Below are 15,997 nucleotides of genomic sequence, written 5' to 3' on the forward strand. Positions count from 1 at the left end.
AATTAACGTGTTTGGAATGGTAGAGCCAGCATTTGCTATTACTACTCTTTGAGCTTAAGTGACAAATCTTTTATTTCTGCCTAAGTTTCTTTTATATTAACATATTTATGGGAATGAAGCAGTAGAAGCAACCCGTACCAAAAATCTGGAATTTGTGACATTGGCAAGAACTAACAATGTGGATGTTCTAGTTTTACGTCCACATAAGAAGCAACCCGTACCAAAAATCTGGAATTTGTGACATTGGCAAGAACTAACAATGTGGATGTTCTAGTTTTACCTCCACATACATCTCATAGGTTGCACCCCCTCGACGTAGCATTTATGCGTCCCTTCATGACATTATGAACAGGAGATAACAAAGTGGCTGGTAAATGATCCAGGAAAACTTGTAACTATTTAACGGACATAAGTGGCTTTAGAGCAACAAGTATTTGCCCGTATAGTCCGGATATTTTCCCAGAATATATACTTTCAGATACGACAGATCGACCTTTGCCTCAGAATGGAGACGATGAAGCTGATACTCAAGACAAGCAAGTGCTAGATGTAAAACTACCTGACGAAGCAATCAAGCCACAAAATGAAGAAGTTAATTATTAAGTCCAAGATGTGCAAAGTCAAGCCGAAACTACACTTGATAGGACTGTTTCACCCCAATCCGATCCAAGTAGCCCTACCTTCAACCCTAGCTGAGCCAGTAAAAAACTCACCGCGGACAGACAATATGCCAATAAACTATATTTTTTCCTTAAAGATATTTTTCTTTTCCGAAGGCTGGATAACGCCTAAGTAAAAGAGCAGTAAAAAAGTGAAAACTATGATATTGGCAATAACTCCGGATTACGAAGAACTAATGTAGGCAAAAGTAAGTCAACCAAAAAAAGCGAAGACAATTATTAAGTAAATTGTTGAAAGTGAGACATTACCACCTAGAAAAGATCCGCAGAAGAAAGGGTTAGAAAATATTTCTTCATCAGAAAGCTCCACTAATATCGAGTATGCTGAATCAAACGATTTAAAAAGTTATTTAGTATTATCCAAAGCTTTTAGGATTTAAAGCAGCAATAAGAAATATGCAAGATTTGAAAATTGATGAATTCATTTTGACTGAATTGGTTTCAGAAAAGCGAATCAAAAACCAGTTCCTGGCTCAAATAGTTAACATAACTGGTGACACTAATCAAATAAAAGTAAAATTCTTATGACAGCATCGACAAAGCCGAATAGGTTCAGTGAGATTTTTGAGTGGGACTTGTTGGCAAGAGTTTAAACGGAGAAGTTAAGGCATTGAAAAATGCAAATTATCTAAACATTTATTTTTACTTAAGACGTGTTACCTATTAAAACGTGTTACTTAGCAGTTATTATAAACAGAGTTTTCTTTAAACATGTTATTTATATGCTAATTTACCTATTCCCTTTATTTGAGTTTTATTTGTTTTTATGTTCTAATTCTAAGGAAAATAGTTATTTTGAACCTGCTATTATTCATATGATAACCGTTTAGTTCGACTTTCTAGCCCAAAGTTAAAGTAAAAACTGATTTTAATATGTCTTTCTTGATTTCTTTAGGAAACCAACTAATTATCTATTTATTTTCGTATGTCCTGTATGGGTGGCTATTTTACAGCACATATGGGCCAAAGTGAGCATTTTTTAACTGTTTTAGCAAAAGTGGATAAATAATGTTCCTGAATCAATTTGACAAGTGATTTATTTATTTGGATGAATGAAGCCAAAAATAAACGATGCCTTTTATAGAAAAAAATGTCAAGACTAAAACGACGCTGATATTTTTACTCTTAGAGGGACATCTTTGCCCCAGATTCCCCTATATCTTAAAATATTGATAATTTTTATATAAATATAATGAAAATATCGTTAAATTTGTATTAAGTAACTTGGGATATTCAAATAAAACACTTTAATTTTTTTTATTTATTTATTTTTAACCAGACATTAATACAATGCAAGTACATCGATCTCTATAAAATAGTAAAATCATGTTGTACTTTCAACCTTACACCTTAAACGATATTCTAACTTATTACTTTTGATGAATCAATATACACTACTTATTGATCTAATGCTTAGGTATATTATATACAAACATATCTTTTGATCCCATCAAGGGTAGCGCAGTTAACATATATCTCTAGTGTAAGTTTTAAATACACAAATGCTAAGATTTACTAAATATACCCCATTTGAAATCGCTTAACAGCATTTTTTATGCCCCCACTATAGTTAAAATAGATATTTTTCATTTACAAATCAATTCAACTGTTTCATTTTAGGTTTGCCATAGATTAGAGAGTTAGAGTTAGATCAAATATATATGTAAACGTGTATTCCAATAACTACGTATTGCATGATTGTGAGTGCTTAAAACAACACTACATCAGTATACCATAAGTCGGTATAGCGACTTAATATTGTTTGTTACCTGTTGCTCCAAACGTTTCTAATTGTATAGATACTAGGAGAATAAGATACCCACACTTTATCTAAGATATCTTTTTAAGTTACTTCTCTTGTTAGAACTATTTTTTTTAAGCATACCCTTATTTTATATTGCCAAAGTTTCCACTTTTAAAATTTGTGATATGATCATATTGCATATTACTTGATATAGCTTAATGATGCTTTGTGGTATGGGTATACTATTTTATTTGTTTTAATGTATACTAGTATAGTATACTATTTTAATTTGTTGTAGGTAAAAAATTAATGTATACTTTTTTTGTTTAACTTATTGTAAACAAAGGCATCCAAATTAATTGTTAAAACAATTTTTAGATATGTTTAAAATAAAAGATACCTTGTCTAAAAGTGTCAAGTACTTTAATATTTACTCACATATCAAATACATATGCGTAATTTCAAAATTCTGATACCGTAGAATCAGAATCCAATACGTTTACATTTATTAGTTACCCTACTTTAACTCTCTATAAGTAATGTACTGCAGTACAAACTATATTTCACCATACTTTTTCAAGTTCGGCAATGTACTACACAATACTTGAATTCTGAATAAATTTTAGTTACATTCAATACAATTGTATATACAAACCAATCGGTTATGGTCAGAATAATAAGCTTCCCTCTTTATTGGATAAGATGTCACCAGATCAGCACTAGAAACTTCATTTGAGTTTCCAGTTAGCAAATTTGATGGAATACCGTTCCATCAAATTTTCGTATTCATTTCTGCGCTACTTTCTTTCAAAACCTATCTTATTATGATTTCGTCATCTAAACTATCCAACTTCCTACGCAACAACAAGTGTTCTTCCCTTATCAACTCAGCCAAAATCTGCATGGCCTTGTCAATTTGCTTTAAACCAACTTTGCTGTATGAAGCTCTGACATAGCTGCAAGCTGCAGTAGGATCCGCCATGTAGTTTTGTCCTGGAATGAAGGTAATGTGTTTCTTTAGGCCTCTGGTTAACAACATATCGTAGACATCAGAGACACCAAGCACCTTGAACCAGATGAACATGCCTCCTGATGGTAGTTCCCATTCACAGAGTCCTTTGAGATGTTTCTCCATGCATGATACTGTGTAGTCACGTCTTACTTTGTAGAATGAAGCCACTCTCGAAAAATATGCAAGGAGACCACTATTGCCCCACTTTTCGAAGAGGTTTTGAAGAATTACCTGAAACAAAAGAGGAATTATTAGATAGAATTCAAGAAAATATTATTCATTTTTTACTTGTGCTTATAAATAATATGCTTTGACCTTTTTTACTTTTAAACTATCTTTATATAGAATATCTATTTTATATTTTAAATATTATAGTTCATCATTAATTTACATCGTTTAGCAGTCATGTTCAAGTAAGGAAACATGGATTATCAGCAATAAAATAGTATAATTACTATACCTCATTATAATAGTATAATTTTTTTAACTATTTTTTTAAAATGTGCTGTTTCACTCCACATGTTTTCAGCTTATCTTGTTTCGAGCTATCAATTTAGCGACATCATTGACGGGGTCGTTGCTACTACATTAGTCAAAAATGTAACTTCTTACACCATAACGATTTAAGTATTTAGATAATGGCAATAGAATTTAATAAAATTATTACGAACTGGTTTTATCTAGTTTTACTAATGTAATGTTTGACCTTTGCAAACAGCTTGCGCTGATAACTGCAATTATCATTTGTTGTAACTAGATTATTTGGTGGGTCAAACTGGTCCGATTAGAAAACTAATTATGTATCAATTTAGTAACTTAATAAGTTAGACGTTTTATCTGAGTAATTAAATCATCGTCGGCAAATAATCGACCACCACTTTACCAAAGAAAAACAAGATTTTTTTTTAAAATGTAGACGTGGAAGCTAAGTTCATTGTGCAAATAATCTGTTTTTGAAAGATAAATTAGAATTTTTACACTGACTGGACATGTGTATGAAGCTTATGGTTCGGATAAGCAGATTTTTAAATTTTATTAATTATTGTACATCGTACAAAGTGTAATCATTTTTATTTTCTTTTAATAACTATATTTTGGAGAACTGAATTGATTAATTATATTAATTTAGAATCAATCCTGATTTCAACAAAATAGTTTAAAAGTTAGAACTTAAATTTACTTTTCGTGGCAAATATCTTTATATTATAAAAAAACAAGGTATCCAAGAGAGTCATGAATATTTAGGTCAGCGACTGCTATTTGCAAAATAATTTGAAAAAAGCTAATTTTAAATGCTGATTTATTACCATGACACTTATGATATTGTCGCGGTTCGTGCGTTCCTCATTTTTTGCGTCGAAAAAATATTACTGAATTGTTACCCTTTTTGGTGATTATTTTTATCTCATTGTTTAATAAAATTTACAAGTTTCACAGAAAAATCTGCAAGTACAAATTAAAAGATTAAACTTAAAGAGAGTACAGTAAAACCTCGATATAACGGACTACTTGGGGGGACGGGGTGTCCGTTAAAGCCGAAAGTCCGTTATATAAAAATATGTTTAAAATAATTTTTTTTTGAAAATACGTATGTACACTGTATTTAGATATATATACAAAATACAAACAAAATTCTATTTAATTGTCTTCAGACATTCGTCGTCAGATGACGTTGCTGTTAATATCGACGCGCTTGCTGTCGGTAACCTTGTTTTGAAAAAGGAATCAAGTTTCGTTTGCACTTTCGATGTTTGCTGTTTTTTATGATCAACTCTCCAAAAATAAGGAAAATGCGTAGAGTATAGTTGAACTTCGTTATCTGATGAATAATCAATAAATGTTATTAGATCGTCAAGATGCGATCTTACCTCTCATAACTTCATTTTTGGCAGTGTTATTTTGTCGTCCTCTTCGCTATCTTCACTGCCATCCTCAATTTTTAGTTTCACAACTTCATCTGCTATTTCACTTTCAGTCATAATGTTATACCCAGGGCCACCCTCATCTAATTCTAACCATTGTAATACATCTTACTTAGTTGCATGTTCTCCGGCATTATTATGTATTGTCCTACAGAAATTATTAACTTCCAACCCTTCTAAATATATGTCTGCATCTTGGCCATCAAACAAATTCTTTCAACCATTTTTTAATGTTTGCTCTTTCACCTCCCATGCTACAGCAAAATTAAAAATTGGTTATTTTTAATTGGTCCTCTTGTATCTTCTGCATTATCTCCATCATGCAATACAACCATTACTTCGTCTAAAAACTTTCTGCGATATATTCGTTTGGTTGCCAAAATTATTCCTTGACCCATAGGTTAAATATACCATCTTCTAAACGTGTAATAATTTCAAAGGGGTGAGCAGGAGCGTTGTCTAAAAGCAATAAACATTTCATCTCTTCTGGCGGTATTCTTAATTTTCTCTTAACATTTTCTTACTGAAGGTACAAATTCTTCAAAAAGCCCATTTTTGAAAATATCTGAGGTTAACCATGCCTTCTTAAAGCTATAATATGAAACGAGCAGATGATGTATTATATCTTTTAAAATTCTAGGTTTACGAGATTTGCCAACCATTACATTAGTCAATCTATGCTATCCATCGGCGTTAGCACAAAGCAGTGTTGAGATCCTGTCCTTGCTGATTTTTCTTCCAGAATTCGATTTTTTATATTTGAGGCTTTCAGGCAAAGTACGCCATAACAAACCAGTGTCGACAGCATTGTAAATCTGAGATTCTAATAGCATTTTGTTACTTATAATTTCTACAAATTTTTGCATAAAAGGTTCTATTTCTTTTTTTGATGCACTTGAAGCTTCGTCGTAAATTCTTTTATTCACGATTCCGTGCCTTTTGCGAAAGAGCCAGAGCTATCCATCACTTGCTCTAAATGGTATTTCCATATGATTTGCTAATTTAATTGTAGCAGATTTCCCGGCCAACGTGGTAAACAACCATATAATCGTTATTATATCGGGTATAATATTAACAGTACGTTTTAATTTTTTTTTTAACTTTGACCGGATCTTTTATCCGTTATATCCGAAGTCCGTTAAATAGAGGTCCGTTATATCGAGGTTTTACTGTACCTCTCTCTAACGAAAATCGAAAATAAAAGGGGGATTATAAATAAAGGGTCATTATAACCTCATTACTATTAGCACTTAGAAAAGATTATAATATGTTTAGGAAACTACATCAGAATGATGTGGACATCAGGACAGCATTCGAAGAAAAATTTATACCATGTATGGAGAAAGGTTGATCTCCACGTTAAAAGTTATTGTTTCGTCTACCCTAAATTCATCTGTGGTTGGTCTAATTAAATAAGAAATAGATAAAAATAACAAATGATAGCTGTAAAAATAGCGTTGCCTATATACTAAAGAAGAAAAGATCTACAATAAATATAAAAGGGTTGTCCAAAGAAAAAATTGTTAGAGACCTAGATGGTGACAGTGATAGTGAAACTGACTTATTAATGTAAATTTTTTTAGTACGGTACTTTCTAAATTGTATTTATACACGGTAAAGTTTCTAAGTATATGTAATTTATGTATATATATTTTTAAATTTTGCTGACCATGGTATAATACGAACTAAAAGTTTTTACAAATTTTTGGAAAACATGATTAGTTTAAGTATTTTTTAAAATATGTAAATATTTTTAAATAAAATGGTAAAAAACCATCTTTTAAATGCACTTGATTTGTTTTAACTATTATAAACAATTCTGCAAGTCCAAAGTCTGGAAAAAGTGTGATGGGAAATTAGCTGAGTTCGACTCTGCCTTTGCTGAGACCCCCGTTGTGTGTTCAAATAAATGTAATGTTTATCGGCCTTTAAACGATAATGAATCTCTTAGATAACTTGGAGCACTATGACAGTAGAACAATATGCACTATAACTACGGTTAGAATAAAATAACAAATAGCGACAGCTTACCTGTGAAAGCACGCTAGAGTGAAGGATGCAGCTTGAAATGTGTATCTCTATATTTTGAATCAACCTCTTTGGCCCAGTGACCCAACCAAGTCTGAGTCCGGAGCTAAGAACTTTTGACATGGAATCCAATCGAATAACTCTTCCTTCAGTATCAAGGCTTAGAAATGACACAGGTTGCTCATCCAGGAAATGTAAGAAGTAGTAGGCATCGTCTTCGAGAATAAGAATGTTATATTGGCAGCAAATTCGGTATATCTCTTTTTTTCTTTCCGTCGGTATCGTTCTTCCAGATGGGTTCGATGCTGTAAGTAAACACACTAATAAATTTAAGAAAAACAATTACATGCAGTCAATATTTATCCTTACTAACATATGAATAAAAGACAAGTGTCTCTTCTTAAGTAAAACACTAAAATTTAGTAGGGCAATTATGGAATATCTTATTTTGAACGATTGTTTTGGTTTATAAGTCAAGATATGATGGTGAGTTTTGATTGGTAAATCAATTTTAGCAACCTATAATTTTTAATTGCCAAAATGCATATTTTAGAGGAATCAAAATGTATTAGAAGCCATCAAGAAGAAGCAGTTACCTTTTTTCAATTGCTCTGAAGAAAATGTAGTATGTAATTGAAAAATAATTATTATATTTAAAGATAAATTATCCGATACTGACATAAGACAGGTCATGGCACGCTATATTGGTAAAAAATAAAAATTGTAATAAAATAAAAGTGACGACGTACCTCAAAAGATACAGAAAATCACAAGGTATAGTAACTTTTTTTTGGTTGTTGATGACGGAATGAAGGAAGACGGAAATCGCATATTACTTAAGAAATGTAACACTAATATGGACACATAGGAGATAGTACACTAATCGAAAATACCGATAATGGTAAAGAGACTGATCATTTAATTAAATTACATCACACTTTGTAGAATTAAAGCGTTTAAAAGTTTTAGACTGTTGTATTAACTATTTTGAATTACCTGTTGGGTTTAAATAGATAATTTTTGGCATTTTCCCTCCCCCTTCTTCTGTGTACTTTTTGCAGTTTTCTAAGGCATCGATGAGCTTTTGAGGAACGATACCAAATTCGTCTTCGTCAATTCCAATAACATTAACATTAAGAGGTTTGATCTACGAAAAAAGAGATAACATTAATTAAAATCAAAAGAATATTGTAACAATTATCTTAAATTTTAGACACTACATATTATTCACTAGCTTACTGATTATTTTTAAGTCATAGTATATAAATAATAGTACTTACGATGGCCTCCGTTCCAGCATAATAAGGATTTTGCACCAACATACTATCATTTTCCTCTAAAACCATCTCCAAAACACGACTCATTCCGTCTTGCGATCCATTTGTTACAAGAGTTTCGTATTTGTCCCAATCAGGAGGGTTATGTACATCTTGAGTGAAAGACTTGACCGATTTCACCAACGCTGGATACCCTTGGGTTGGAATATACTGCAGAGCGGACGCTAATTCTTGGCCAACAATGTCGAATTTTGATCCATCTTTTAGCTTGACAGTAATAGACTCAAACGGAAAAGTAATTTCATTCGGAACTCCTTCGGCAAGGGATATTTGTTCCTTGGGGCCACCATATTGCCGTTTAGCTGAAAATAAATTATTTGTTATATAACTATGATTCTTTAATAATATGCAACTACAAAAATATGATTACCATGTACAAGGTAGACAATGCTATCTTGCTGGAATATTGTAGTGTAGTGTATAACAAAATTAGAAAATACAATCAACAAAATAAGTAAAGAACTAATATTCATGGGATGATCTAAATATTTAAGTGTATTCAAAAACTGACAAGATGAAACTGAATATTTGTTTTTAGGATTCGTTGGAATAAAAGTAACCAAACATGAGTAAAGTCGTGGAAAGGAGGAATAAAAAATAATACCAAGTTAAATACAAGCCGCGGCTGTGAGAATCGAAACTAAGACCTATAACCTAGTCGTCTTACCTCATCAGAAACACTGATTAAGGTATGGCATGGAGGTCTTATCCATAAATTGAATAGAGCACTACCGAGGCAGTATTCACAACTACTAGACTCGTACTTAACTGAAAGACACTTAAAAACAAAGCAGGAGGATATATACATGGAGTTGAAGGAAATCAAGGCGGAAGTACCGCAGGGTAGTATGATTGGCCTAGTTATGCACTAGCGATATCCCCGAATGCAAAAATCGCAATATTTGCAGACGACAAAGCTGTGCTGTTCTGGCAGTGGGAAATAATCATGAAAAAGCTGCAAGAACTCTACAATCTTCAGTAAACAAGATCGATGATTGGACGAAAAAATGGAGGATAAAATTAAATAAAACCGATTAAATTGATGAGACTTTGTTGAAAGGTCCATATAAAAAAACATAAGAAACTTAAATTAAAGTACAAAGAATTGTACTGGTTGCTTGGAAGAAACTCAAAGCTCTCCATAGATAATGAACTTTTGATCTATAAACTCAGACCAGTATAAAATCATACGGTGCTCAGCTTTGAGGTTGTGCCAGGCAGAACAATATTTTAAAGATACAACGCTTTTAGAACAAAATATTAAGGAGCAGCGTAGATGCCTCTTGATACGTCAAAAAAAGCTACATTCACTAAGACTTAAAGATGAAGACTAGTGAAGAGATAATAAGGAATTGTGCCAACAATCATGAGCAAAAATTTCATCCATTTAATTTATGTTTTACGATCAATCATACAAAAATTGTCTAATGTGTTTAATTGGCTAATGCGTTCAATTGATTGCAGATACAATGAATTGTTTGTTTATTTTATTTCGAAAATAAAAAACAACCATTCTTGCCAATTTCGCAAATGACTTGACGACTAAAGATAGTACGGGACACCAAAACATTTACTATAAATGAACACTTCCGGCGAGATAAAGAGTATTTTTTAGTCATCTCGAACAATGTTTTTCGATAAAACTACAGAAAAATAAATAATTATCAGTTAACATTTCTTAACGTTTGCGTAATTGTATCACAACATAAAACTTAGTTATTGTTCTGAAACAATGTGGATACATTTTTAAATGTACTTAATATGCACAGTACCTAGATTAAAAATTACGGAAGAGGCGATGACCTCATCTATTAGTTGTTTAAGTATTGCATGTGCATCAATTTATTTTGCTGCTCTTCCAATAGACTTTAAAAAAAAAAACTCAGTGAAAAAGTTTTGTAAAAACTCTTTACTATTGCTTCGAAATATTTTAGTTTTAAAAGTTTTTTTTTGTTATTATCCTGTTGGAGAAATACAGGATTTACTGAATTGAGATGTCTTATGAAGTTTTGTGGAAATTCGATACTTAAACAGTGCAAACTCGTTACGCAGGAGATTTATTGGTCGCTGAACACGAACATGATGACGGAGAGTACCTGCAATACACCTTATCCCCAGGACAAACTGATTTTGCATCGAATTTCCATAAAACTTCAAGAGGTGTGTCCCATCATGAACACCAGGTGCTTTGGAGACCATTGCCGACATGATATTTGTGTTCAGCGACCCTAAAAACACCAGAATAACGACTTTGCACTGATTTTGTATCGAATTTATACAAAACTTTAGGATACATAGCTGGTGCTGTACACCACGTGACTTGGAGAGGATCGCTGACATTCTATTCATGTTCAGCGATCCTAAAAGCACACATGAGTAACCAGTTTGTACTGATTTTGAATAAAATTTCCACAAAATTCCTGGAGGCGATGTCCGTCCTGGGCAGCAGGTGTCTCGGAGACCATTGCCGTCATGATATTCGTGATCAGCGACCCCAAAAACCCCCATGACTAAAAATATTGAACTCATTTTCATCAATTATTTCCGAATTACATACACTTTGACAAATGCATTTTTCCTGTTTAATAATGCAATTTTCATTTCGACATCATCAATTTAGTTCACAAAATTCCCTAACGTTCTTACGAATCAAATGCAATAAGTTTCGTTAAGATCCATCCAACTACAAAAAAAAAATAGTAGGTTTATTGTTAACTATTGCCTATAACATTCCTTCATTTATTTTATTACTCGAAATGTCCATTGTTTGATTCATATGTGTATTGATTAGTTACAATAGTCTTTTTGTAATTATAAACTTTTTATAATAACAAACAAAATAAAAAGTACAATAAAATGTTTAATTACCCGCGCGTAATGAATATAAATATTTTAAAATTGTACGTAAAAATATATTTTGCATATCATGCCATTGTCTATAATTTGTTATGTTAATAAATATTTTTTATTAAATTATCCGAATTTCTTAATATTGTTTATTAAAAAAAACAACGAATTATTATTAATTAAATCAGAAAGTACAAGTGAATAATTAATATTTTATTTTAATGATATCGGTATCGTAAAACTTGCACTTATAGTAAAAAATAATACGTATTTTACATAAACAAGTTCTTCAAAACGATTATTCGTAATATATTTTAAATTACTTATTAACTTTAATGTTAGGGAAATTCTGTATTCTAGTAAATTGTGTTTACGAAGCAAATAAATGAATTTGAATTTTAAAATATTCTTATATAAATCTTTTTATACAATAAAACATATTTATATGGAAAAGATACAACCCTTTTGATAGACCATGTCAGAAATAAGAACCCAGAATATAGAAGCAATAATTAAAAAAAAACCTAAAATTATTTCTCCAAAAAAAGACAGAAGCGAAAAAGTAATAAAGCAAAAGAAGTAGCAAGAAGATAAGTAACTAAAGAATTATTTATATATTAGAACTTTTTATTATTACTAAGTAACAAAAATAATTATTAGATTTAACTTTGAACAAATAAATACAATGGAAATTAGATATTGTTCTGAAGCTGTTTTTGTGTGGCACTTTAATATTATTTACTATTTTTACTGTGAATTTACCAGTTTTTTAATTTAAAATATGTTTAGTTTGATGTCTCGATTTTCACTTTTCAGCAATCTTTTGGCCTATATTCTCACTAGATGACCAGCCCAACGAATTCTCCGAATTTTAACGAATTCTTAGTGCTCGTCGAACAGTTGGCAGAGTTCATGGTTCTACCTGGATCCCAATACCTCCTTAGAACTTTTCTTTTAAAGACTTCCAGCTTTCTTTTTGTGTCTTTTGTCTTCTTTAAATTTCTGGTTCTTCTGTTAGATCTGTGAAACTTTCTACTGTTTGAATATCGTCCTGTATGAGTTAGCTTTTAAATATAAATTTCTAGTTCGGTCTCTTTTGCCCTTGTTTTTATTTGTGAATATATCTCTGCGGCTTCTTTTGTTCTGCGAGACATAATGCTGATGTCATTAGCATAGGTGGCAATTTGTATTGATTTACTTGTTAGGAAACGAGCTCTTCCTATATTTAACTGTCTTCTCACATATTCAAGAGACAGGTTGAATAGTGTCGGTGCCAGCTCGTCACTTTGATTTAATGTTTGATTAAACCATGACTTAACTATTTGTTCGCCGTCCAATTTATATAGATCAGAGGGGAACTTGTCAATACCTGGAGCCTTGTTATTCCTTTATGCTCGTATTGCTTGTTTTACCTCTTGCCTCGTTGGGGATTTTATATTTTCGGTGTTTGTCTCAATGTGCTACATATCCATATGCTCTTCATTGGCATGCGTCCCTAAAACAGTTTGGAAATAGATTTTACAGACTGATTTTATTTCTCTTGGATCACTGGTTATCTGCATTTTTTGATTTCTCCATAGATTTGTTCTGAGTCTGTACCCTTCTCTTAAATTAAGTAGATATGTATAAGTTTTTTTCTATTATATCTAAATTACTATTTTCTAATTTTCTTTTCTCTATTCGGTGTATTTTAAATTCGCTTAAGACAAAAAAATAAGTTGGGTAGAATACAGATTATCCAAATAAGGCACAAGAATGTAAGAAAAACTAAACAACTGCCAACTAAAAATTGTCCTTGAAATATCAAATAAACAATAGAGGAATAAGAAAAAGCATGCATGCATGGGACTAGATATAAATCGCCATTAGAAGTGAAGAAAACAATTAAAACAGTATAAAACAATAATCAGAAGGTCCAAGATAAAAATACCAAATTAATTGAATAAGAATTGGTGAAAGAAATTATTCCGCATGATGCATAAAATGTTTGAGAGAGGGCTGAATGCTTAAAACACATATATTCCATTTAAATTTAGTGATATAAAAAGGGAAATAGAACAAATTGCGAGAAAAACCCTTAAACAAAAGACACAAAACAGATACAAAAGAATAAATTTGAGCAAATGAAGCTGAGTTATTAGTAAGAGAATCATTCAGTACATAAAAAAGAGTTGCTGAAAATAGACCCTTGAGTCAACCTTAAGAAAGCATATTACATAATACCTAAAAGTAAACTTTGGAACGCAATGAGCAGTATCGGATTGACACTAGCTAATAAAAGAGTAAAAGCGCCGGTAAAATCAAGAGCAAAATGTACAGCCAATTTAAGACGCTGTAAGGACTAATCTACTTTAACCACTTTATTCAAAATATTCCTATTTTGAGGAAAGTTTTAAACTATTAAATAAAAAGTGCGAGTGCGAAAGAATGGGCATAATAATCCAAAATTAATGCCTACATATGCATAAAGTTTCGCTGACGAGCCAGTAATTATCGCACAATATAAAGGTGACCTCGGTGAATCAAATAACACCATACTGAACAACAGGAAAGAACAATATCACAGTAAATTAAAATGAATGAAGAAGGAGAAATTAAAGGAATAGAAAAATTTAAGCATTTGGGATTCAGTATATCAAACATACAAACAATTAAGGAAAATATAAATAATATTAAAACAAACACAAGACTATAACAGAATTAAACGTGGTGTTAGCATACAAATGCATTACTCGAAAAAAACAATAATTGGGATGAACAACACCTTGCCAAACACTGACACAAGTCTGAATACAACATAGTGATTAAAGACCAACAAAAGATGGAATATCTAAGTACAAGTTATATAATCATAGAAAACCCGAATTATTAATGCAGAGGTTAAGAAGCATATGGAAACGAACTCCAATATGATCAATTATATAAAGGAAAAAAGACTAGTCTGGTACGGACATGTTAGAAAAGTGGACTTACTGTCGCTGAATAACCAGGAAAAGTCCAATAAAGAGTAGAAGGAAATACATAACTTGCAATTTGTTCAGACATAAAGAGGATGAGGCAATGGAAAGAAGATATCTGCAAGTTCGAGATCGGCAGAACAGAAACCGCTGAAGAAAATGATTAGAAGAATAAAAATAGTGAAAATTGTAGTCTGTAACTGAAATTTCAGTAGTAGTAACAGTAGTAAAATGAAATATTGGTCTTCCTATCCATACTATCTTATTGGGATATAAATAATTGATTATAGTACCTAACGAAATAGTTACAATGTTGGAGTAGTCATGAATCCATTATTATTGGAATTATAAAATTAATAATCAATATAATAATAAATCATACAAAAGAATTAAAACCAAGTTTAGCATGTTAAACATAGAATAGTATACCGTTTGCAAATAGCAACCAAATATTTGTACCTTGTCACCCAACCTCTAGTGACCATGTTAAATGATGCCATTAATTAAATCTTTAAATTAAATAAAAAATTCGTACAATATTAAATACATTCAAAATTATAAAGAGAAAGAAGTATAATCACTGCAATCAATTTAAATTTTTACATCAGCCAATACTTTCCTTTTTTACAGGTCACATTATGTTTGATGCCAAATTAATGGTAGTGGAAGCAGAACGATTAACTATTTGACTATATTTTTTATGGAATTTTATTATATTATTAATGATTAAACTATTAATAAATTAATAAAAACTGACAAAAATTGAAATAGATAAAATTTGTTATCCAATAAACAATAGGTGAGGTATATATATTTTTATTTTTTAATAATTAATTAGTTGAGCGTAAAATTAAAAAAAAAATTGTAAACGTTAAATTATCTACTGATTAAACAAAATTACTTACTTATTTCTCTTGTTAAAGCCGGTCTTCTTCTAGCGGATTTCGCGCTAATGAAGTAGGAATAGTCAATAATAGTCGACATTTTCGTACCTTCGTAACAAAAACTTGAGTAGATCTCAAACACCACAACGGTAAAATACCAAAAGGGCAGGTAAAAATTCAGTAAAAGTGAACACGACAGAGCACTGAAACAGAATGTCGAACCGGGCACGTTGTTTCGTTTTTATATCATTGGTTTGCCGCGCTCAAAAGATGATGTAATTTCGATAGAAAACAACGATATGGAATTTCATTCATGTTTTTGTTTTTGGTATCTAAGTAATAAAAACGGTATTTTTTAGATTTTGTAAACATTGATATCGGTGGCCGAAATTATAAGAACAGATTTATTACAGTTAGGTGATTAAAGAGAGGACAACTTTGAATTTAACAGAAGTCATCGATTAAAAGCTGTGGTTGGATATTAACCATATTAATTTTTTACTCTAGAGCGTAAAAATATTATTTATTTCTGTTTTTTTTGACTAAATACGATTTTGCTCATTAAGGGTAATAGCATGTCTTCTTC

The 15,997-nt window shown here is 31.2% G+C and overlaps 1 protein-coding gene across 1 annotated transcript; it reads right to left on the bottom strand.

The window, feature by feature from the left end:
- Nucleotides 1-1,937: 1,937 nt before the first annotated feature.
- LOC140434916 (kynurenine/alpha-aminoadipate aminotransferase, mitochondrial-like) lies at nucleotides 1,938-15,643 on the bottom strand. Its single transcript, XM_072523545.1, has 5 exons — nucleotides 15,433-15,643; nucleotides 8,667-9,025; nucleotides 8,383-8,533; nucleotides 7,390-7,691; nucleotides 1,938-3,667 (listed from the first exon to the last, which is right to left on the bottom strand). The coding sequence occupies exons 1-5, from the start codon at nucleotides 15,509-15,511 to the stop codon at nucleotides 3,239-3,241; spliced, it is 1,320 nt and encodes a 439-aa protein (XP_072379646.1). The 5' UTR covers nucleotides 15,512-15,643; the 3' UTR covers nucleotides 1,938-3,238.
- Between the last annotated feature and the right edge of the window lie 354 nt (nucleotides 15,644-15,997).

Source organism: Diabrotica undecimpunctata, chromosome 2, assembly GCF_040954645.1.
Source record: "Diabrotica undecimpunctata isolate CICGRU chromosome 2, icDiaUnde3, whole genome shotgun sequence".
Classification (NCBI taxonomy): domain Eukaryota; kingdom Metazoa; phylum Arthropoda; class Insecta; order Coleoptera; family Chrysomelidae; genus Diabrotica; species Diabrotica undecimpunctata.